This window comes from Clarias gariepinus, chromosome 6 (genome assembly GCF_024256425.1).
Source record: "Clarias gariepinus isolate MV-2021 ecotype Netherlands chromosome 6, CGAR_prim_01v2, whole genome shotgun sequence".
Taxonomy (NCBI): Eukaryota; Metazoa; Chordata; class Actinopteri; order Siluriformes; family Clariidae; genus Clarias; species Clarias gariepinus.
This window is the reverse complement of record NC_071105.1, coordinates 110,052-136,215: the sequence shown is the minus strand read 5'-3', so window position 1 is coordinate 136,215 and position 26,164 is coordinate 110,052. Positions and strand designations below refer to the sequence as shown.

Here is a 26,164-nt window from a genome sequence, read left to right as displayed (position 1 = left end):
ACAAATCATAACAGTCTACTGCATTTCATTCTTATAATAACGCAAAAACACAAGCGGGGCTGAAAAAACGACATCTGCTGACGCAGTAGAACGTCCTAACACTGTTTTAATTTTATGGTCATTTATTTCAGTTAATAAATCTACTATAAATTTAAAGAACACAAGAAATAAGATGACACAAATCCATACACGCTTCTTTTCTAATTACAAGTGATAAAATCTAAAGGCTCACTGTGTTAACATTTATTGTGCTAAAATTTGTTCCTAATAAGATTTGATTTAATTTGAATTCTAGAACAGTGGCAGCTGAAACACCTAAGACAGATGCAGGATTATTTTTTATAATCTAAATAAAAATGCTTTTTTAAACGTGGGCTATTGTTATTTACATGCAATATTTGTTAATTTAATTTAAATGGGGTTTGGTCTCCGGAATGTTGAGCATCAGGATCCTCTTCTTTACTTTCCTACGTAGAATCAGCACTTAATCGCACGCATAAAGTTTTGTAAATTCGTTTAATGTTTAATAGTAAATAATGACCCCCGTTGCGCTGTACCACTGCTCGGAAAACCTTATAAAATACAAGTTAAAGACAATTATCATGATCCCGCGGCATCTTCATTCCCGCACCGTGCCCGCCTTTGCAGCCCCGCTGCCGAAGAGGAAAAGGCTGCGAGGACGTTTGTGTTAAGTTTTTACATCAGCGAGGACTCTCGCCGGCCATTGACAGGGGGAGAAGCGCTGCCTCCGCGTGCTCAGTCCTGCCACTCTGCGCAACAACACTTATCGTCGGCTGTGTGCCCGCATGCCAGTGTGGCACAGCCCCCGGAACTGCACATGCACAACCTTTATCCCATTCTTTCCATTCTTCCTCCTCCAACACTTTCCTTTCCCATTTTACCTAAATAAATTAGCCTTTTCCCGTAAGACCTCGCCTCGTGTCCGTGCTTTATGGTGCCGCCCGTGCAACATGGATCGAACCCGTTACAGATCATAACAGTCTACTGCATTTCATTCTTATAATAACGCAAAAACACAAGCGGGGCTGAATGACCGACATCAGCTGACGCAGTAGAACGTCCTGACAATGTTATAATTTTATGGTCATTTATTTCAGTTAATAAATCTACTACAAATTTAAAGAACACAAGATATAAAACGACACAAAACCCTACACGCGTCTTTTCTAATTACACGTGATAAAATCCAAAGGCTCACTGTATTAACATTTATTTTGTTTAAATTTGATCCTAATAAGATTTAATTTTATTTCTACGTGCAGTTCTAAAACTCCGTGTCTCATTAATCCAGCAGAGAATGAACTAAGGCATGAGGTGTCAGTCTGTAGTTATATAGCGCCACCCAGCGGTTAAAGCCAGCAAACGCACAAAGCCAAACGGTACCGCCGAGCGCCGCGACGTTAGAACCTACATTCCGATTGATTAACCACTGTATATATAACAACAAATCATCTGCATACAATGATAATTTATGTTCAATTCTATTACGAATGATTCCCTTGAATACAGAGGAAGATTTCAATGTGATGGACAGAGGCTCGATGACGATGGCAAAGAGTAAAGGTGACAAAGGGCAACCTTGACGACATCCACGAACCAGAGCAAAATAATCAGAATAAACATCATTGGTATGAACACTGGTTTTAGGGGACGAATAAAGAAGCCGAATCCAAAAAATACATTTATCGCCAAATCCAAATTTCTTTAAAACTGCAAACAAGTACTCCCACTCCACCCTATCAAAAGCCTTTTCAGCATCCAAAGAAATCACAAATTCGGGAAGTTCAGATAGATGCTTTGAGTAAATAACATTAAAGAGTGTACGAGTATTAAAAAACAATTGACGTCCCTTATAAAGCCATTTTGCTCTTCAAATATAATACCAGGAAGCACATCCTCTAGGCAAGATGCAATCACTTTAGCCAACACCTTTGCATCGGCATTAAGCAGAGATAATGGCCTGTAGGAACCACAGGAGGTTGGATCTTTGTCATTTTTGAGAAGGAGTGCTATAGTGGCTTTTGTGAAAGTTGGTGATAATGAACCCCAAGGATTCATTAAACACAGATAAAAGCAATGGTGCCAGTTTACCAATAAATGTTTTATAAAATTCAATTGGAAACCTATCAGGACCTGGGGCTTTATTAGACTGCATAGCTGTAACAGCATTTGATACTTCTTCAACGGAAAATGGGGAGTCCAATTGCCCGGCAATATTAGTATCAGTAACAGGGTTTGAAAAATTATGAAGAAATTCTTTAATTTTAGCTTTGTCCGTAGGAAATTCTGACTTATATAAAGAAGCGTAATATGCTTTAAAGATAGAATTAATTTCTAAGGGATCTGTGGTAATCGTGTCATAAGTGTTTTTAATACTAGGTATTAAACGCGAAGTGGCTTGTCGTTGTAACTGATGTGCCAACAAGCTCATAATATGAGCCACGACTGCGTAGTAACAAGCGCTTTGCCTCTTTAGTTGACATTAGATTAAATTCTGTTTGTAAATCAAGACGCTGCTTCAGTAATTCTGGAGAAGGGTTGAGTGCATAACTTTGATCAAGGTTACTAATCGCAGATGTAAGTTCTTTAAGCCTGGCATTATTCTTTTTATTAGCAAGAACAGAATAAGAAATAATTTGACCTCTCAGGTAGCATTTAAGTGTCTCCCATAGCAGAGAATATGAGACTAAATCGTTTTTATTGAAGGACAAGAACTCCTCAATAGAACTTAAAATGAATTCACAAAATTCTTTATCTGCCAGAAGAAGAGAGCTAAATCTCCAAAGTGGTGGGCTACGTTTATAGGTAGAAAGTTGAATATCCATTAGCAGAGGTGAATGATCAGATATTACAATACCAGAATAGTCAGTTAAGAGTTCTGTCAATAAAAAAGTAATCAATCCTGGAATAATAATGATGCACCTGAGAGAAAAAAGAAAATTTTTTGATTGAAGGGTTGCAAAATCTCCATGGATCAATAAGATCATTCTCTTTCATAAAATCTGAAAATATTTTAGACATAGATGATAGAGTCAGATTACGAGGATTAGATCGATCCAAGATGGGATCAAAAACACAATTCAGATCTCGACCGAGGATCAGCAAATAGGTATCCAAGAAGGGGATGTTACTCAGCAATCTATTAGCGAATTCAGCATCATCAAAATTTGGGGCATATACATTTACCAACAAAACTTTTTTTGCTTTAGGGTACCAGCAACAATGATGTATCTACCATTCCTATCAGCGATAACATTGGTCGATGAGAATTTAACTTTCTTATTAATGAGAATGGCAACTCCTTTAGCTTTCGAATTAAAGTTTAAGTGAAAGACCTGACCTACCCAAGGGCTATATAACCTATAATGATCTTTAATGCTAAAGATGAGTCTCCTGTAAAAATGCAATATCAGAATTTAAACGTCTCAAGTGTGTGAAAACCTTAGATTTCTTAACAGGGTTACCCATACCTCTGACATTTCAACTAATGAATCTAAGAGGCATGCCTGACCCAGTAATGCTGGGATCTATATTTTCACTAACAATTCAAATAAATAAATAAATAAATAAATAAATAAAAAACACAACAGCCAAAATGCCAGTGGTCTTTAAGAGCCGAAATGGGACAACACAGTTAAAAAAAAAATAATAATAATTAAAAATGCGCATGTAGCGTTAACCCTAATGAGACCATAAACACTAAACAGCATTATACACCAAACTGAAGGGCTGTTGAGGCTCACCTAGAAATCACAGTTTTGACATAATCACTGGCTTCATCAGCTGACACAAAGTACTTCTCAACACCCTTATATGTGATGCGAAGTCGTGCTGGATGAAACAGGCCGTACCGAACACCTTCAATGCCACGCAGCTGTTGCCTGACCATATTGAATGCAGCCCAAGCGCGTGCTATCTTAGCAGTGTAGTCAGGAAAGACTAAGAGGGTCTGGTCTCCAACTTTAATCTGTCGGCGTTCTCTAGCGCGACGTAAAATGTCAACACAGTCAGTGTGGTAATAAAACCTGCATACAATGGCTTGTAGACAGTCGCCGGGCTTAGGTGTGGGTTGGAGGGTCCTGTGGGAACGATCCAAAAGCGGCTCCTTCTCCAGATTAAAGGCTTCCTTTAGCAAAGAGGCCACGGCCGCAGTGGTGCATGTGTCAGGGCCCTCCGGTACTCCCACTATCCTAACATTGTTACGGCGCGACCTAGACTCCAAGTCTTCACATTTATTTTCCAGCTTGGTTACGTTAGCTGTGAGGCACTTGATAGTATTTTTCATCTTGGCTATATCGTCCGAGCACACAGTAAGCGCGTGCTCCATCTCCCTGACCGTACCTTTTAGCTTGGACACAATAGCATCATTAGCAGCTTTATCAATCGCCAGCTGCATTTTCACCGCTTGCAAGTCAAACTTAATAGTGGACAAAACATTACCGAGAATATCCTGAAGTTCTTTTTTAAAAATATCGGCGATATCTTTCCTCAGCGAGGCTAACAACTCGACTTTAAGAGCATCAATATCCGGATTAGCTTGGCTCGATGGGGGCTTTACAGGTGACGACTCACTCGAGGATATGGTCGCGGCTTGCAATCGGTGGGAGCTCCCAAACTCACGTCCTACTCCATCAACGCTCAACCGGAAGTCATATAACGGAGTTTAGAGTAAGATGTCCCCCTCCTTGTGAAAATTTCCTTTTGGAGGGCGATATGCATACGTTCTGCTTCGAATGTTTGGGTGAGAAGCACGCTCTCGAAGGGCTTAATGGAGAGTGTGAGCATTTACATTTACATTTAGGCATTTGGCAGACGCTCTTATCCAGAGCGACTTACAAAAAGTGCTTTAAAGTTTACATCATTGGGTACATAGTTACACTGGGTTAACTAGGTTAATAACTAAGTGCCATTAGTCCAACACAACTGGGAAGAGTTTTTTTTTTTTTTGTAGTTTAAGTACTGGAGAAACAGATGCGTCTTGAGTCGTCGTTTAAAGATAGTCAAAGTCTCAGCTGTACGGACATCTAGAGGAAGTTCATTCCACCACCTAGGTGCCAGAACAGAAAAGAGCCTGGATGAATGCCGCCCTCGATCCCTGAGAGATGGTGGAATGAGGCGAGCAGTGCTGGAGGATCGGAGGAAACGTGGTGCAGTGCGTGGTGTGATTAGAGCAGAGAGGTAAGTGGGTGCTGGGCCATTTTTAGCTAGGCAAGCATCAGCGTTTTGAATTAAATGCGACAGCTACAGAAAGCCAGTGCAGGGAGCAGAGGAGTGGTGTGGTGTGGGAGAACTTGGGAAGGTTAAAAATGAGATGTGCTGCTGCATTCTGGATCAGTTGCAGAGGACGAATCGTGGACAGCGGCAGGCCTGCCAGGAGTGAGTTGCAGTAGTCCAGTCTTAAAATAACAAGGGACTGAACAAGCACCTGAGTAGCCTGTGAAGAAAGAAATGGGCGAATTCTTCTGATATTGTAAAGAAGAAATCTACAAGAGCGAGTAAGGTTAGCGATGTGTGGGGAAAATGACAGATGATTGTCTACGGTTACCCCCAAATTGCGGGCAGTGGTTGAAGGAGTGATTTGATTGTTGTCCAGGGGATAAACAACAGTTCTAGTTTTACTGAGATTCAGCTTCAGCTGATGAGCAGCCATCCAGGATGAGATGTCTGCCAGACATGCTGAGATCCGGGTGGAAACCTGAGTGTCAGAGGGAGGAAAGGAGAGAGTAAGTTGGGTGTCATCTGCATAACAATGGTATGAAAATCCATGCGATGATATGACCTTACCAAGAGACTGGGTATAGAGGAAGAACAGAAGAGGACCAAGTACTGAGCCCTGCGGGACACCAGTAGAGAGTCTACATGGGGCAGATGTAGATCCCCTCCATGTTACCTCATATGACCTATCTTCTAGGTAATAAGCAAACCATTGCCACGCTGTTCCACAAATTCCAAGAATTCTGCTAAGGGAGGGAAGGGAAGGTCCTGAGGTTCTGCCGTAGGAGTTTGGTTGGGAGCGAAGGACTGGTGGATTGCTGCAATCTTCGCATCGTAGAATGTGGCAAAATCGTCAGCAGTCAGAGAGGAAGGGGCAAGAGGAGTCGGTGGGTTAAGTAGTAAGGAGAAAATGTTGTGGAGTTTGCAAGCATCATGTGCAGAGGCTTTCAGCTTTTCTCTGAAGAAGGAAGTTTTGGCAGAAGTGATTTCGTATGAGAATTTGGAGAGAAGAGTCTGGAAAGAGATGAGATCTGCATCAATTTGCGATTTCTTTCATCTTCTCTCTGCAGTTCTTAATTCTCTCCTGTTGTTGCGCAGTACATCAGATAGCCAAGGAGCAGGACAAGATGTCTTCCTTGGTTTAGATGACAGCGGGCAAAGGAGATCTATGGATGAAGAGAGAGAGGAGAGGAAAGTTTCAGTCGCAGTCTCTAGTGGTAGAGAGGAGAAGGAGTCTGGGTCTGGGAGGGATGATAAGGTGCAGGAAGACACAGAGGAAGGGGAGACAGAGTGAAGGTTTCTGTGGGTAAAAGAGACATTTTGCTTAGGTTTACATAGAATAGAAAAGGTTATGGTGAAGGATACCAGGTAATGATCAGCTTTAAGAAGAGGAATAGTAGTGATATCTGTGACTGGGGAAGGGCGGCAAAAAACGAGGTCGAGAGAATTCCCTGCCTTGTGTGTGGGAGGGCAGCTGTTTAGAGTTAAAGAGAAGGAGTTAAGGAGAGGGAGAAGGAAAGAAGATTGGACTTTGTCAGATGGAAGGTTGAAATCTCCTAGAACAGTGAGAGGAGTGTTAGCAGAAGGAAAAATACTAAGAAGTATGTCTATTTCATCTAGAAAGTTTCCTAGAGAGCCAGGAGGACGGTAAATAACCAAGATGTGGAGGTTAACTGGAGAGGTTACCTTAACTGCATGAAATTCAAATGATGAAAAACTGAGATGAGACAGGGAGATAGGCGAGAAGGACCATCTCTTGGACAACAGGAGACCCGTACCACCACCTCTGCCAGTTTCTCGTGGAGAGTGAGAGAATACATAGGCAGAGGATAGGGCAGCCGGTGTAGCTGAGTTCTGAGGAGATATCCAAGTCTCAGTTAGTGCCAGAAATTCAAAAGAGTAATGAGTAGCTAGGGCTGAGATAAAATCTGCTTTCTTTACAGCAGATCGGCAGTTCCAGAGCCCACATACCACCAGTGCAGGGCAATGAGACAGTACTGGAGGGTAGATGAGGTTTCTGGGAGATCTGCCTCTGCTGTGTGAGTAAAAGCATCTTGTTCTGTGAGAACTGACAGAGATAGGTTGAAGACACATGCTAGACTGAGGTAATTGTCTAAAAAAACTTTTTGGTTAACAAGGGCTAGAGTCAATTCCCTGTGCACTTGCTATCTAGATTCTTGACTAACTTTATTGCAGGATATGCTTATTACAGCTACAGACACAAGTGTCCGTAGTGGAGACACCTTCAATATATGAAGCTAAGCCCTGCCCACAATTCACACCTTAAGGAAGCCTGAAACTACTCTTGATTAATTACCTGAGAACAAATTGCTTTAGACCCACTTCAATCACACTGCAATCAACACTACCAAACAGCAAAAACTAGGTACAGTATACAGTAAGAACCAATCGTGTTACAAAAACAGTACAAAAGTTAAAAACCTACCTTACCAGTGGAGAAGAATACAATTTAGAAAACTGAGCACTGTGATCTTCTCCCCATGAAGCTGCTTCGCGCGCGCCTCGCATTCTTTAGGGACCCACGAGCCGCGCTGCACTCATGGGGATCACAAGCAGATCTGGCCAAGGCGCGAGAGACAGAGTCCCTCCTTTCTCTCGCCCTCTCCCCCAATCCCGATGTCTCTCCTTCCACTTCACGAGCGCACTCCGGTGCTTCTCGCGGGTGTGTTGAATAGACTCGTTCTCCTGCTTCTGTGGAAATGGAAGTTGCTTCCTCAAAACTATCGTCTAAAGATGATAGAAAATATGAGGAATTGCTCAAAGTTATAACGCGCACAGCCGAATGACTGCATATTGACTGGCCACAGGAGCAGACTCACCCAAAACAATCTAAATTAGATGACAGATTTCTGTCGGGTGGCCAGGAGATGGAGCCAAAACACTGCTCTCTCCCATTTTTTAATGACCTCCACAACGAGTTATCTCGTATTTTTGTAACATCGACTTTGTTTTATTCGAACATCGTTGATGCAAAAGCACGAGGTTATGTGGTGATGCCCCAGATAGAAGAGACGCTTGCGGGCTATCTCTCTCCTGAAACATCATCCTCATTAAAGAAACCAACACTTGGTTGGTGTTTTCCAAGTGTTGGTTTCTTTAATGAAGACGCCGCACCAGCCAGTGGCGTAGATCAGAGCAGCTCTTTATATGCTATGGAGGCCGCATTTACGTTTTAATTTCCGAGCGGTCTGTTTTAAAGTACGTGTGTGGTCATTATACCAGGGAGTGAGGTTTCTTATCTCTAATAATTTTTCTTTTAACTGGAGCTACATTATCTAAGGTATAGCGAAATGTCGACTCTAAATATTCAGTCACCTGATCGAGTTCTGTGGGGTCAGACGGTGATCTAATAGAAGTTGGGAACTCTGGGAGATTACTGATAAAACTCTGTTTAGTAGTTGATGTGAATGTACGTTTAATACGGTAGCGCTGTGCTGTACGTACATTATTACTGTGACACACTTGAATTGAGACAAGATAGTGATCTGAGATAACTTCAGATAGTGGAATTGTTAATAAATTCCTTATACTTAATCCGAATAATATTATTAAATCTAAAGTGTGACCTGCTTTATGAGTGGGTCCTACTACACACTGATTTACTCCTACCGAGTCCAGTATGGACATAAATGCCCTACACACAGGGTCTTCTGGATTCTCAAAATTAATATTAAAATCTCCAGCAATTCAGCAAAAGCTGAATGGTAGACATGATAACGTCCCTCTGTTTCAGAGTTTTAACTGTTTGGTGATGGATTTAGCTTGTTCTCCGAAAAAGCGCAACAAATGGAAAAAGGCAAAAGTCCAGTAGTATTAGAACGTAAAAGTAGTTAATATTGTTATTTAGTATAAATGGAAAAGGCAGTATAATTTAAACACTATACAAACAAACGACGAACTTTTACAGTAACAATACGAAAACAGGAAGCTACGTCACTAACCAGAAATCTACAGGAATCCCTGGCTTCAGTGCACGCAGGTTCACCCTAACCTGACAGATGTGGAGGTGAAAACGGCCTGGCGATATTGCTGCACTGTAGTTTGATGAGAGCACTGAGTGAAGCTCTTAAGCTGTAAATGTGTGATTTATTACACAGTGCTGCTCTCACATGACTGGCTGCATTAACTGTGTGAATGTGCACTTGTTCAGCTGTTCCTATTGAAGTGGCCAGTAAATGTATATGTTATATTTACTGTGTGTATGTGTGTGTGTGTGTGTGTCTGTTTTAGATTCTAGAGGCAGTCACCATGCAGCACATCTTCATGAATAACTTCCTGCTGTGCAGTGAAATTAATGAGCGCGTGGTGCAGCACTTTGTGCACTGCATCGAAACACACGGCCGCAGCGTGCACTACCTGAAGTTCCTGCAGACCATCGTGAAGGCCGAGAACAAGTTCATCAAAAAGTGTCAGGACATCGTCATGGCCGAGGTCAGACTTATTATGTCATAAGGTGTACATCGATCATTCCTCCATATGTATAATGACTTTAATACTAAAGTTCTGTAACATATGCTGTCTGTGTGTGTGTGTGAAGCTGGTGACTGCAGGTGAGGATGTCCTGGTGTTCTATAATGATCGTGCATCATTCCAGACATTAGTGCAGATGATGCGTCTTGAAAGGGAGCGTCTAGACGAGAACAGCGCTCTCAGGTGTGTGTATGTGAGTGTGTGTGTGTGTGTGTGTGAGAGAGAGAGAGAGAGAGAGATGAAGGCAGGTCAACAGCACTGTAGTGTAAATTAAACATGATTATCTGTACAGCAAAGCTCTTACGTGTGTTTGTTTGTGTGTAAAACAGGTATCATATCCACTTGGTGGAGCTGTTGGCCGTGTGTACGGAGGGTAAAAACGTCTACACAGAGATAAAGTGTAATTCTCTTCTCCCGCTGGATGACATTGTGCGTGTGGTCACACATGAGGACTGCATCCCTGAGGTGTGTGTGTGTGTGTGTGTGTGTGTGTGTGTGTGTGAACGGAAAATGCTGTAAAGTTATATAAATTACTAACTCGGATATGTTTGTTTCCCTCAGGTGAAGATGGCGTATGTGAACTTCCTGAACCACTGCTATGTGGACACGGAGGTGGAGATGAAGGAGATCTACACCAGTAACCACATGTGGAAGCTGTTCGATGACTTTCTGGTGGATATCTGCAGAGTGAGAGCACACACAGCTCAGATTATTTCCTACACCATTTTTCATATCGATTAATAACGTACTCTATCTATCTATGTAACACGGCGGCTCACCAGACAGGCGAAGCCACAAAGAACTCTGCATATTTATAGACAGGCAGAGTGGTAGGATATTTAAGCTCCCAGAAATCAGTCCACTATATGCAAACATTTAGATAACACCAGGTCTGTGAGCGTCGCTCCGGTATAGGCAAGGAAAAGAGAAAACTGAGAAAAGAAAAGAGAAAAGATAACGAAAAGAGAAAACTGAGAAAAGAAAAGTGAAAAGATAAGGAAAAGAGAAAAAATAACCCCGAATAAAAAAATAAATAAATATTTTAATTTCAGAAGAGGTACCCAAGAATGAGTTTAGCAAGTTAGGGGAAAGAACCAGAAGTGAGGTGGCACGCATGGACATATGCGCACCCTCGACATAGTAAAATACAGTATATACCCCATTTTGAATTGTGAGCGGCAATTAAAGTGGAGTAGAAGCGCCCTCGGTAAACATGGACAAGCTTTGACCAAGTTATTTTCGGAGGCTCCCGAAACGCTCCCCCCATAGCACAATATTGTATGCTGTAGCAATTTTGTTATATAGGTTTATCATGTCTGCATAATTATGTACAAAATCATTTAGTATTTTCATATCTAACTTAAAAATTTATAAATAAATAACATTACAGGAGAATGTATGCATGGCTGTAAAGAAAAAAATATAGTACAAGACAGACAGGGTTTCAGTTGGAAACAAAGTTTCTTATAAAACTACACAAACCTGTGTCGAAAAGTTTAAACAATGAGTTTTCACTCCAAATATTGACTTTATTTTAATACTCTTTATTGCTCTTTATTGCACTTTACAAAAGTTTCTTTTATGCAGAAATGTTTTCAAAAGCATCTTTTGCACAGTACTATAAGTAAAACAGCTGTTAGGTTTTACTGAGCTTGCTGGAGATTATGAGTTCCCTTTCAGGGGAACTTCGAGCCACGTGACGGCTTTGGGGATTGCATCCAGAAATCACGTCTTGAAGACATTTCTAATCAACTCCACAGTTACGAAGCACACGAAAGAGTATAAATATGTTAGACAAACCTTCTACAGCTTCTTTCGCTTTACAAGCACAGAGATAGAACACTGATCCTCTACAAAAATACTGATCCACCACTATACTTCATGTACACTGATGTTCAATAAAGCTACAGGGACTATGTGTGCGGCTAAGCGCTGTGTTCACCCGTGGTCCAGGCTCATCGAGGTGGTGTGCCTAGACTCTGACCGGGGGTGGCGGACGTTGTGCTATTCTGGCCCGTCGTGCTCACCTGCGACAAACGCATCCTAGAACCTAGAAGGGGCCTGCCCTTTTTCCAGGAAGTGCATAATGAGCTATCATGTTCCTGGAAAAAGCCATATTCCTCTCGAATGTGATTCAGGCCCATAAGAGAGGTTATGGGGTGATGCCGGAGATCGAGGTTGATCTCACGGAGATCTGTCTCCGACTTTGGTGTCATCACTCAGGCCCCCAGTGCTCTCATCCAGATCATGCCATACATCTGCTAAGATCATTAGTACTGCTTATACTGCAGGGGGTCAGTCTGCAGCCAGCATGCACACTATTGGTCTGCTGTAGGCATACCAGCCTCACCTCCTGCAGGAGCTGGACGAGGAAGAGGGAGTAGGCCCTGACGCAATTAAACAGCTGCATCGGGTCACCGATCTCTCCATTAGGGCGGCTAAGGAGGCCGCACGATGCCTGGGTAGATCTATGACGGCCAATGTGGTCGGCTACAGGCATCTGTGGCTCAACCTGGCGTCATTTGGGGAAAAGGATCGGAAGCTTTTGCTGGATGCGCTGATCTCACCACCAAACTCACACGACCCATTGTTTGCTCTGGTTCTCCCTCGTACATCCGGCGCCTCTAGGCCTGGATACTTTAATGCATCAATGGCAATGCAGACACCTGTATGCTTTTTCCCCTGTCGCACTGCTCCCGGCGGTTTTAGATCGGGTCCGCCAGCAGAAAAGTTTGGCTCCTTCTAGTGGCTCCTCGCTGGCCAATCCAGGTATGGTTCTTTGACATAGTGTCTCTCCTCGACGGACAGCTCTCCAGCTGCCGATCAGGAGAAATCTATTGTTCCAAGCTCACGGATCGATTCTCCATCCAAGACCCGACCTGTGGAATCTATGGGCGTGGCCTCTGAGGGGGCGCATCTCATAGACGCTGGCTTTTCCCAGGAAGTAGTCAGCACCATACTTAGCTCTAGAGCCTCATCCACGAGAAAATTGTACACTGCCAAATGGGGGGTTTTCACCTCATGGTCCAGGTACTGGCAGTTGGATCCAGCTCAGTGCCTCGTGGGGGCCGTACTGGTCTTCCCGCAGGAGCGGTTCTCTGCTGGGTCAGCCCCTTCCACTTTAAATGTGTATGTGGCCGCCATTTCCGCATTCTGCTCTCCTGCAGGTGGAAGATCTCTGGGCCGTGACCCACCAGTGTACCGTTTTCTCTGGTGTGGAGGTTAAGGCCTTCAAGTCACTCCACGGTACCCTTGTGGGACCTTACCATCGTGTTGGAGAGTCTGTCTCGGGCTCTGTTTGAACCACTCACGGACAGTAACGAGAAGTGCGCGACACTTAAGACCCTCCTTATCCTGGCCAAGGCTCTGGCTGCTGCCGGGTGGTCCACCCCTCACACATTTTTCAAATTTTACGCCGTCGACCTTGACCCAACTCCATCCTCCCAGGTGCTCTCGGCTCCTATAAGCATGGCAGAGTGGGCATCTCGTCCCCAAAGCTGTCACTTTATGACGCGGCTCGAAGTTTCCCTGAAAGGGAACATCTCTAGGGTTACGTCTGTAACCCCAGTTCCCTGAAGGGGAACAAGACGCCGCGTCACGTTGCCATACTTATATGCGCCTGGACACTTGTAAGCTTCAGAAGCTATAGAAGGTTTGTTTGAAACCTATTTATACTCTTCCACGTCGCGACGTCAGACACGGCTGCATCGCTGATGCGATGGCGTCGTAACTGTGGAGTTAATTAGATATGTTGTGATTTCTGGAAGTAATCCCCAAAGCTGTCACTTTGTGACGCGGCATCTCGTTCCCCTGAGGAACTGAGGTTACAGACGTAACCCTAGAGATGTTCTTCTGGTAACTTTGTCACACTCGCTCCTTTCTATTTTTATGCAAATCCCAGGAAAGTACATAAGATTTTTTGTTTCCATCTGAAAACTGGTCTGGTTGAAAATCGGCAATGGCAAATTGGAGAGACTTTTTTTATGGAGAAATTAATTCAGGAGGCGCTTTCCTTGGGTTTCATTCACCTGTCCACATCCCCTGTAGAGGGAAAAATGCTCCCCCTGCGAGCTAACTCCACTGTAGCTTGAAGCAAACTTCATGACAACATTAGTGCGATAGAGACAGCCCTAACCCTGACGCTGTTTTTATTACCGCAGGCGACTTTAACCAGTGTAATTTACAGACTGTATTTCCTAATTACTTTTAGCATACATCTTTGTAGTCCTTTTGCACACGCGTGGGTGCGTTACAATAATAATAATAATAATAAATTCGAAGAACTACTACTACTAATAATAATAATTTTGAATGAAAATGAAGAATAAATACATATCAGTTTGAGCTTGACACGTTTATGAGCTCTGTCGCTTGCCGTCAATGGGCGCCTAAGAGACATAACATTTTTCGGGCTTCAGGAGACACACAATACTTTAGACTGAAACACGACTGCCCCCTACAGGTAATGAAGGGCATTTTCACGTGGGATCCCTTTTCCGAAAAACGTGCGTTTTTAAAGGCCAGATCTGTAAACATTGCAACCCGGGATAAAAACACATTAGACCAAGTTCACAGCAACATACGCAGTGCATACAGAGCTGCACCCCTCCCCCACATCGGACACTCGGACCACATCACTTTATTCATGTATCCAGCCTATAGGCAAAGACTAAAACAAACAAATCCAGTCACCAAACAAATTAAACTTTGGACTGAAAGCACCCTACAGGATTGTTTTTCTTAGACAGACTGGGATGTGTTTAAAGCTGCTGCCACTTTGGAGGACTCTTTTATTGGTATACAAGACTATGCTGAGTATGTTACTGGGTATGTAACATACTCAGCATACTCAGTTTTCCCTTGCATTTAAATAAGGCAATGTGACATAGTACAAATCTGCAAAGTACGAACTGAGAAAAGCCATAACAGCAGCAACAAGGCAGTACAGAGAGAGACTGGAAGGCTTCTATTCCACTTCTGTCTCTGGGAGGATGTGGCAAGGCTTAAGCACATCACAGGACCACCACCACCACTACCATCAGCTCCATATATAGCCTGCCAGATGCTCTCAACATCTTCTACCATGCTTTGAGACCTCCAACAGCAGCACAGACAGGATGCTCACACACACTCAGACCACTGAAGCCCCCAACAGTCTCATCAGGTCAGGTATACAAAGCATTGAGGAAGATTAACCCACGCAAGGCAACATCCCTGGACGGGCCATAAGAGCTTGTGCCAACTTGCTGACTGATGTTTTCACTTCCATTGTCAACCTTCCCCTAACTCAGTGCACTGTTTCCACCTGCTTCAAAAACACAACCACCGTCTCCCTTCCATAAGAAGCACCCGCCCCCCTGTCTGAATGACTATAGACCAGTAGTGCTAACCCAAATCATCATGAAGTGTTTTGAGAGAGTGGTGCTAGCCCACATTCAGAGCAGCATATTGGACACTGTGGTCCAGTTCACACAGGGTCACACCCTGTTCACCCACGACTGTGTTGCCTCTCACAAGGACAACATATTCCTGAAGTTTAGAGTCTACACCGCAGTAATAGGACAATAACTGCCACAGATGAAGCAGCCTACAGAATGGAGGTGGCCAGTCTGATAACATGGTGTGTGGGTAACAACCTTTCCCTCAACACAGACAAGACTAAGGAGATGATAGCGGACATGAGAAAGAAAAAAGAACCTTATCGATCACTGTTCTTTCGGGATCTCGAGGTGGAGAGGGTGAGCAGTTTCAAACATCTAGGCGTACACATCAGTGACGACCTTACTTGGACACTAAACAAGACAAAACTGGTTAACAGGGCTCAGCAGCGGCTCTACTTCCTTAGGAGGCTGAGGACGTTTGGCATGTCTCCTAAGGTCCTTACAAACTTCTACAGCTGTACGATTGAGAGCATCTTGACAAACTGCATCACCGTGTGGTACGGCAGTACTCCCGTGATTGACTGTAAACGCCTGCAGAGAGTGTTAAAGACTGCTGAAAAGATTACAAGGACTTCGCTGCCATCCCTGTAATTAAATAAAATTTTATTTATATTGTGCTTTTAACAATGGTCATTGTCTCAAAGCAGCTTCACAAAAATGAAAAGAAAATTTATGAAAGTGTGTATGTGTGAGAAAAATGTGTCTATATAACAATGAGATTGTTTCTGATGGGTAAGCCAAGGGTAAAGGCGACAGTGGCAAGAAAAAACTCCCTTAAATGGCAATAGGAAAAAACCTTGAGAGGAACCAGACTCAACAGGGAACCAGAGCATTTACCATTGTAGAGTCTGCAGGAGAACTGCCTCCATCCTAAAGGACTTCACCCATCCCGAGCACAGACTGTTCTCACCACTTTCCTCAGGCCGGAGGTAAAGAAGTGTGAGATGCAGGACATCCAGGCTAAAGAACTCATTCTTTTCCACAGCCATCAGACTTCTAAACAGCTGACAGGAGTGTGCAAGCAGGTTCTTTTTCCAACTGTTTCCAACTACTGACACAGATATTGGGACAGGGACAATCAGTGACAATCATATTATTTTGATTCATACACATTCACATTTCATTACAAACTTAGTTCTTTTGATTGTGTAAAGCTGCTTTGTGATGATGTAAATCGTTAAAAGCGCTATACAAATAAAATTGAATTGAATTGAATTGAATATTGGACATTCATTGCGGACTTTGCACTAGATTTTGGGACATTCATTGCAGACTTTGCACAACCACACAATAGTAATTATATTACAATAATAATCATGAACAATCATTTGCACAATTTTCACAAACCATTGCAGCCTTGCACACACACTGCGGGCTTTCTCTCTTTTTATATCACTTGTGTAATTTGCATACTACATCTGTTTATTAATATGGTAGTTATATTTTGATATTCATTTCATACTTTTGCATATTTTTTATATTCTGCCTTAATTCTATGTTGAAATATATCCTTTTTTAATATACCTATTTTTTCGTATTGCCATATTTATTTATTTATTTATATTTTAAATTTAATTTTTATGCTTATTTTCTACCTTTTTAGCAGCATTCATTAAGGCGACAGCAAAGGACAAATTTCATTGTACAGGGGGTAACATCTTAACTGTGCATATGACAATAAAACTTGAAACTTAAAACCATCTTAAGCCCTGTATGCTGGGCCATTATGCAACAGGTTGGGCAGGCACAGCTTCAGAAACCAGAAAGTTGTACATTCCCAACACCATCCGCCCCCAGGCTCTAGCTTGAGGACAAACTAATTCTTCCAACTGGTGGTCTGTGTGCGCGCCCCCCTAATTGTCCCACTTTCGGGCGCCAATTCAAGTATCCTTCCCCCATGTTCCCACAAGGAACAGGTCTGGTTATCCATCAAGGACTTCTCACTAAGTCTTGAATCAAAGTTGGCCCTCCCGTTACATCGGACCATTTAAAATAGTGAGGACAATTAACTCCATGGCATACCACTTGGCAAAGAAAAGAGCAAACCGAGAAAAGAAAAGTGAAAAGATTGAACATAAGCATGCCCTTTGTAATAGTATAATGTATACCCCCTTTTGAGTTGTGAGAGTCATTAACAGAGGTATAGAACCGCCCTTACCTTGCGCTGTGTAGGGCTCACATTAACCGATTATTCCCTGTTGAAATAAACACTCCACAGCCCACTGCTCCTGCGTTGGGGCTCCCACACTTAACAACATACTTGGTGACGCCATATTGAAGCGCCCCCTCGTAGCAGTCTGTCTATCTATCGTACTATTATAGCTCAGATCCATTGAAGTGGTCACATAAATAATTTAGTGCTAATAATGTACTGCAGGTGTGTGTTGTAATGACGCATGATGTTACAACTGACCAAAGATCCACAAACACACACATTATGCATTATTACGCCTGAACACCTGTTATTAAACACATATTAACATCATTAAATAAAAGCAAGGTTCAGTCACAACTCGCTCTTTTAATGATATCTTTATGTTTTATACATTGGAGGACCAGAAATCAGTTTCAGAAAAATTTCTGTTTGTCTGTTAGGCAGGCAGAGAGTTGAGTTGGACAGAGAGTTCTGCTGTACAGAAAGACAGATAGAAATGTATGTGGGCTTCAAACTGAAATAATAATATCACTGATTACAGTAATAATAACCACTGAATTTTTTGCTTGTCTGTCAGAGTTTGCACGACATGCTGCATTCAGATTATTTTGGCTCGTTTGTTGACATTAAAATAAGTCACCTCATGACAGAGATGGACATACCCACTTTAGCATAAAATAAGCTGCATTTAAATTTGATTTAAAACAATTCATATTGTGAATTTGGCGCAGTATTTGTTTCCTCCTATATGTGTACTGTATATACACACAGAGTACACTGCAGGGGTGAAACCTGATTTTTTTAAGGTCAACAGGTGTAAAAATTGAGTCTGTGATGTCAGACACCTATATGACCTCTGAATGACCTTTGGTCTCTCTCCCGGCAGGTCTGTAACAACACGAGTGATCGTAAGCATGCGGATACGGTTTTGGAGCGTTATGTGACCGAGACAATCATGAGCATCGTCACCACCTTCTTCAGCTCACCGTTTTCTGACCAGAGCACCAGCTTGCAGGTGATGAACACGGACAGCAGACAATCAAAGGGCGGGAAAAATCTACTGATGCCTCACACATTTAAACACATTAACTTATATTCTGTCAGTTTTTGACCAAAAAGCAAAATAAAAAAGGAATTAAACACAGTTGAGGATTTGCAGTTATCGGAAAATAATCATGGCAGGGTGAAAAGAAAGTGTTACTGGTTAAGGAGATTGGGATTTAATCAAATGTTTATTAAAGAACAACATGTCCTACTTCATCATTCATCTGAGTTTAGTAACATATGTCACCGAGTGCATTAATATAAACCTACACTTCTGTCAAAGCTGCTGTTATGAAGAATTAATTGATACCTTCTAACCAATCAGAGCGCAGTACACAGCAGTGCTGGGGCAAAAGGCCGTCAGTGCAGTGCTGAGGGATTTGGGATGGTGTGGAAGGGGCGTGGGCTGGGGGTGATAATTAGGATGAGGCTTATCAGAGTGTGAGTCGTAATCCTGTCATGGAGATGATGTTTTATTTGTGGTTTGTGTTTTTGTGTGTGTTTGTTCCTCAGACTCGGCAGCCGGTGTTTGTGCAGCTGCTGCAGGGTGTGTTCCGTGTGTATCACTGTACCTGGCTGGTGCCGAGTCAGAAGGGCAGTGTGGAGGCCTGCATCAAGGTTCTGAGTGACGTGGGTAAGACCCCCTCATCCACCAACACGCTTATTCCAGACAGCATGTAATTAAACAAACTATAAAACATCATCTGAGGAATAAGTAATGCTCAAATTATGTCCTCCTGTATTACTTATTCGAAAGAAAAATAAACTCAAACCACTTTAACTTCTGATTATGTCCAAAACACATGGCATCCCTGCAGCTCTCCAGCTTTGTGCTTTAGCTCCACTCAACTAAAAACAGCTTTGAGCCAGAACATGGCGTGTGGGATCCATCTCCTGCAGTAAGTCTGAATCCAGGATGGCGCCGGTGAGGTCGGCTGCCGTCACGACTGCTCCGACCACCTTTTCTTTGTTTTTGTTCTTTAAGTTAGTTTTTAGCGTTTTAAAACCAGTCAAAGTACCACCATGGAGTACATTAGTTATGATAGAGACACTCTTGTTTTTATTGGTATACAATGTACTAACAATTGGACGTTTCTAACTCCGGATCCGAGCTGGCCGAGTAAGATCCTGAGGGAGAACAATGGACGTGACACAAAGCGGCGGCCCCGAGGGAAACGAGCCAGCGTCAGGAACAGGCTGAGAGCCCGTGCACACCGCACACCTCTGCCTAGCATCCTGCTCGCCAACGTCCAGTCACTGGAGAACAAGCTCGATGACCTCAGGGCCAGGGTAAAGTTTCAGAGAGACATTCGGGACTGCAATCTCCTCTGCTTCACCGAGACATGGCTGAACCCAGCGGTGCCGGACCACGCCATCCAGCCGGCTGAGTTCTTCTCGGTTCACCGCATGGACAGGACACGGGACTTGGGGATGTCAAGGGGAGGCGGCGTGTGTTTAATGGTGAACAGCAGCTGGTGCAACAGCACGAGCGTTGTTCCTCTCACACGCTCCTGCACACCAAATCTGGAACTACTGTCCATCATGTGTCGTCCTTTTTATCTACCTCGGGAGTTTACATCGGTCATAATCAGTGCCGTTTATATTCCACCACAAGCGGACATGGACACTGCCTTATGCGAGCTGCATGAGGCACTCACACAGCACCAGACACAACACGGGGACGCTGCGCTTATTGTGGCGGGGGACTTTAACAGTGCCAACCTCAAACGCGCAGCGCCGAACTTTTATTAGCATATCACCTGCCCCACCAGGGGCGAAAGGACACTGGATCATTGTTATACAACGGTCAAGGACGGCTACAAGGCATAATCTTGCCCACCGTTTGGTAAATCCGACCACGCCGCCATCTTCCTCATGCCAAAATACAAACAAAGGCTGAAACAGGAAGTTCCGGTTCAGAGGGAGGTCGCGCGCTGGACGGACCAATCGGAGGCCACGTTACAGGACACATTCGATGACGCAGACTGGGACATGTTCAGGAACAGCTCCGATGATGTCAGCGTGTTTACGGAAGCGGTTGTGGGATTTATCGGGAAACTAGCGGATGATACCGTGGAAAAAAAGACTATTAGAACGTTTCCCAACCAGAAGCCGTGGGTGGATAAAACCATCCGCGCGCTCTGAGATCTCGCACCGCTGCCTACAACACGGGACTCGCGTCGGGGGACATGGAACCATACAAGGCTGCGTCATACAGTGTCCGGAAGGCGGTGAAAGAGGCGAAGCAGCGCTACGGGACAAAACTAGAGTCACAACTCCAACAGAGTGACTCTAGGAGCCTGTGGCAGGGATTATGTGCAGCTAAAGACACTAGCGATGCTAATGCTAGCAGCGCTAATGGCTGCAGACAGGAAGACACTGCCAGCACCGGAAACGCGTTCATCATCACCGAGCATGACGTAAGGAGAGCCTTCAAGGGAGTGAACACCAGGAAAGCAGCAGGACCAGACGGCATTACAGGTCGTATCCTCAGAGCCTGCGCAGACCAGCTAGCACCTGTGTTCACTGAGATATTCAACATCTCTTTATCTCAGTCGGTGATCCCCACATGCTTCAAAGAGTCCATCATTGTTCCTGTCCCAAAGAAACCTCATCCTGCTTCTCTCAATGACTATCGCCCTGTAGCCCTCACCTCAGTAGTGATGAAGTGCTTCGCCCTCGGCTTGCTCACCAGGGACAAACTGACCATTTTGATTCATACAAATTCACATTTCATACAAACTTAAATAATTTTTTTGACTGTGTAAAGCTGCTTTGCGGCAATAAAAAATTGCTAAAAGCGCTATACAAATAAAATTGAATTGAATTGAATTGAATTGAACGCCTGGTCAGAGACTTCATCATTTCTTCACTACCAGACACACTGGACCCACTACAGTTTGCATACCGTCCAAACCGTTCCACGGACGATGCAATCTCACATCTCCTCCATGTATCTCTCACTCACCTGGACACTCGGAGGGGGAATTATGTGAAAATGCTCTTCATCGACTACAGCTCTGCATTTAATACCATAATTCCCTCCACACTTACCACCAAGCTGGAGCACCTGGGACTCAGCTCATCCATGTGTCAGTGGATCTCCAATTTTTTGACTGGCAGACCACAGGCATTAAGGATGGGCGGACATGTCTTAGCCTCCATCACTCTCAGTACTGGAGCCCCCCAGGGTTGTGTTCTGAGCCCCCTGCTGTACCCTCTGTACACCTATGACTGTGTGGCCACTACCGACTCCACCACCGTCATCAAGTTTGCTGACGACACTGTCGTGGTGGGCCTGATCACCAACAACGATGAGACGGCCTACCTGGAGGAGGTTGGAAATCTGGAGAACTGGTGCCAGAGAAACAATCTCCTCCTGAACGTCAGTAAGACAAAGGAGCTGATAGTGGACTTCAGTACAAAGCAGGTGAGGAACTACCAGACCCCCATCATCAACAGGAGCCCAGTGGAGAGAGAGGACAGCTTCAGATACCTCAGTGTTTACATCACGCAGGACCTGGCATGGTCCTGTCACATCAACACCGTGGTAAAAAAGGCCTGGCAGCGTCTGTACCACCTTAGGCGCTTGAGAGACTTTAGACTGCCCTCTAAGGTGTTTAGGAATTTCTACTCCTGCACCATAGAGAGCATCCTGACGGGAAATATCACGACCTGGTTCGGAAACAGCACCATGCAGGACAGACGAGCTCTACAGAGGGTGGTGCGATCAGCTGAGTGCATCATCCACACCGAGCTCCCTGACCTGCTCTCAATCTACACCAAGCGGTGCTGGACCAAGGCCAGGAAGGTCGTGAAGGACCTCAGCCACCCCAACAATGGACTGTTCACTCTGTTGCGGTCTGGGAAGCGATTCCGCTCCCTGAGGGCCAACACAGAGAGACTGAGGAGGAGCTTCTTCCCACAGGCGATAAGGTCTCTCAACCACACCACTATGCAGAAATACCACAATCTTTTCACAATCAATCAATCAATCAATCTTTATAAATCCATGGACACTATGGACAATTCAAACGCACATCTACCTTCACACCTACACTACATGTTTACGTTTGCATTCTGGACCGTTGCACAAAGACACTTTAATAACCGTTGCACAAAGACACTGTTTCTATGCATATTTGCACACCATTATATTTTCTATTTGTACAGTATATTTCTATTTTCAGTTTCTATTTTTAGTTCTATTTTTCCTAGTTAAATTTTATTTTTATTTTATTTTTATTTTATTTTTCTATCGTATTCCTTTTATTCATATTTATTACTTATATAAGCTTTAATTCTCTTTTTAAGGTCACTGGCGGTCGTGTAAGCATTTCACTACATTTCATACTGTGTATGACTGTGTATGTGACAAATAAAATTTGAATTTGATTTAAATCTTCTTGACCTCTGACCCGAGGCTGACTGCTGTTTATGCCATGCCACCTGCATATGGAACCCCTCTTGGGCAGAACACACTTAAGTTCTGTTCAGACACACTGAACATTATGTGGGCTGACCATTACAGTGGAACCTTGGTTTAAAAGCATAATTTGTTCCAGAAGTGGGCTCGTATTCCAAAACACTCATAAATCAAGGCGAGTGTTTAAATAAATTTTCCCATAAAAAATAATGGAAACTCAAATTATTCGTTCCAGGGCCCAAAAAAATAGATACATTAAAATAATTATTACAAAATATAAAGTAAAAATAAAACAAATTAACCTGCACTTTACCTTAAAAAAAAAGTAAAAATAAATCCAGACAGATAAGTGTTTCCATTTATGAGCGCAGGCACTGTGTACGTTTATGTATGTGTGTGTGTTTGTGTGTGAAGCTAAAGTAGGAGGACAGGAGGAATCAGACCCCCCTCTCCCTTTTCTCGTCTTACACAGTAAACCTTCCTCCTCTCTTATTTAAATTTTACACAAGCACACACACACACACACACACACACACACGCACACACATTAACAGAAAGAGAGTTTTGTCCGAAAAATCAAGGAACATCGGTTTTGTCAGAAAAATCTAGGAACATCGGTAATGACACTCATGTGAGCGCAAATTAACGGAATCACTGCTGTAAAGTAAAACAAACAAACAAACAAATGAACAGGCACTTTACCTTTGAAAAGAATTGCGACAGAGCAGTGTTTTTGAGCAGAGAAGAGTGTGCGTGTGTGTGAAGCAGAGAGGGGGTGGGGGGGTGTAAAGGCTAGAGTGTGTGTGTGAAGAGGCACGGTGTCAAATTACACGCGCTCACATGACAGAGAGAGGGAAAATTATTCTTTAACCACTCTAATAAGACTTTCTTTTGCTTTACACGTGTGCACACGGGTTATGAGAAACAGTACACGCCACTGTACACACGCGCATACAGACACAAAATAAAATATGTTTTAAACACACACGTGGTCACAGTGTTATAGTAAACAGTACATGCGTACATGGATGTTGATTATACCAGTAAGAGACGCGCACTAAGACCCAGCAGGGGAGACGATTACCCACAATTCCATCAGTAATCTCCCAGAGTTCCCAACTACGATTAGATCACCGTCTGACCCCACAGAACTCGATCAGGCGACTGAATATTTAGAGTCGACATTTCGCTATACCCTAGATAATGTAGCTCCAGTCAAGAGAAAAATTATTAGAGATAAAAAACTTGCTCCCTGGTATAACGATCACACGCGCACTCTAAAACAGACCGCTCGGAAATTAGAACGTAAATGGCGTCAAACTAAATTACTAGTATTTCAAATAGCATGGAAGGAGAGCATCCTGAACTATAGAAAAGCTCTTAGTGTAGCTAGATCAACATATCTCTCCACTCTTATAGAAAATAACAAAAATAATCCTAGATTCTTATTTAATGCTGTAGCCAAATTAACCAGAAATAAGACCACTGCAGAAATCTCCACAACAACATCATGCAATAGTGAGGACTTCATGAACTTTTTAAATATTAGGCATAAAATTGAGGTTTTGAAACCGAACAATGTAATTGATGCAGATGTTAATCTAGCCATGTCAGATCAGAACCTAGAATACTTTACTCCCCTTGAAGAGAATGAACTAATTTCACTCATCTCTTCTTCTAATTCATCAACCTGTATATTAGATCCTGTACCGACACATTTTCTTAAACAGATAGTACCAGCAATAATAGAACCCCTGTTGAGAATAATTAATTCTTCACTCAGCATTGGATATGTTCCAAAATCTTTTAAATTAGCAGTTATCAAACCAATAATTAAGAAACCTGACCTCGACCCCTGTCAGCTGTCCAGTTACAGACCAATATCAAACCTCCCCTTTATCTCTAAGATCCTGGAAAAGATAGTAGCGGAGCAGCTATGCTCATATATACATAGAAATGGCATACATGAACTGTATCAGTCAGGATTTAGGCCTCATCACAGTACAGAGACAGCGCTCGTTAAAGTAGTAAATGACATTCTATTGGCCTCTGATCAGGGTTGTGTAACTATGCTTGTATTACTTGACCTCAGTGCAGCTTTTGACACTGTTGATCACGCTATTCTTCTTCACAGATTAGAAAATGTAGTGGGAATTAAGGGTACAGCCCTCTCCTGGCTCAGATCCTATCTGACCCATCGTTATCAGTATGTAGACTTAAATGGTGATTATTCTGCATGTTCTCTAGTGGAGTTTGGCGTTTCCGCAGGGTTCAGTTTTAGGTCCACTGCTTTTTTCCCTTTACATGCTTCCTCTGGGCAACATAATCCGTAAGCATGGTATTAGTTTTCATTGTTATGCTGACGATACACAGTTATATGTCTCAGCAAAACCTGATGAGAAAAAACAGCTTACTAAAATTGAGCAATGTGTGCAGGACATAAGAAATTGGATGCTAATTAACTTCCTTCTGCTAAATCCGGATAAGACAGAAGTTCTAGTCATAGGACCGCATACAGCTAGGAGTAAAATTTTAGATCACACCGTAACTTTAGATGGCCTTTCTGTTCCATCAAATGCAACAGTGAAAGACCTTGGTGTGATTATTGATTCCAGCCTTTCATTTGAAGCACATGTAGATAATATTACCAGGATAGCATTCTTTCACCTCAGAAATATTGCCAGAATAAGAAATTTATTGTCGCCAAACGACGCAGAAAAACTAGTTCATGCTTTTATCACCTCTAGGCTGGACTATTGTAATGCCTTACTGTCTGGTTGTTCAGCTAGATGCATAAATAAGCTTCAGCTAGTCCAGAATGCAGCAGCGAGAGTCCTCACCAGAACCAGAAGATATGAGCACATCACCCCTATCTTATCTTCACTCCATCGGCTCCCTGTGAAATTTCGCATTGATTTTAAAATACTACTCTTGACATATAAAGCATTAAATGGTCTCGCGCCGCAGTACCTGAGCGAAATGCTAGTGTCTTACGATCCGCCACGCCTACTTCGATCAAAGGATGCAGGCTGCTTGTCAGTACCGCGTATTATGAAAAATACAGCTGGGGGCAGAGCTTTTTCTTATAAAGCCCCAAAGTTATGGAATAGTCTTCCAAATAGTGTTCGGGACTCAGACACAGTCTCAGTGTTTAAGTCCAGGCTAAAAACCTATTTATTTAGCCAAGCATTTTTATAAATAGATTTGCCATAGGTAAAGGAGCAGATCTGGGGGACTCATGGACGTAGAGTATTATGGTGAACTGGTATGTTTGGATGCTGTCTTCCTCACTCTCATTGATCACTCAGGTTTGCTGACGGTGAGGTGATTGTTTGCTTTACATGTCAGGAAGCCCTCATGTTTGTGTTTCCT

General features: G+C 43.2%; 1 protein-coding gene across 4 annotated transcripts in view; it reads left to right on the top strand.

The window, feature by feature from the left end:
- Positions 1-26,164, top strand: part of itpr1a (inositol 1,4,5-trisphosphate receptor, type 1a) — a 147,565-nt gene that overhangs the window by 73,660 nt on the left and 47,741 nt on the right. For all 4 annotated transcript variants that reach the window (XM_053498073.1, XM_053498072.1, XM_053498075.1 and 1 more), the window contains 6 exons: positions 9,487-9,687; positions 9,794-9,909; positions 10,056-10,191; positions 10,288-10,413; positions 18,209-18,337; positions 18,880-19,000. In XM_053498073.1, coding sequence (XP_053354048.1) covers positions 9,487-9,687; positions 9,794-9,909; positions 10,056-10,191; positions 10,288-10,413; positions 18,209-18,337; positions 18,880-19,000 — 829 coding nt within the window. The remainder of the gene's footprint in view (positions 1-9,486; positions 9,688-9,793; positions 9,910-10,055; positions 10,192-10,287; positions 10,414-18,208; positions 18,338-18,879; positions 19,001-26,164) is intronic.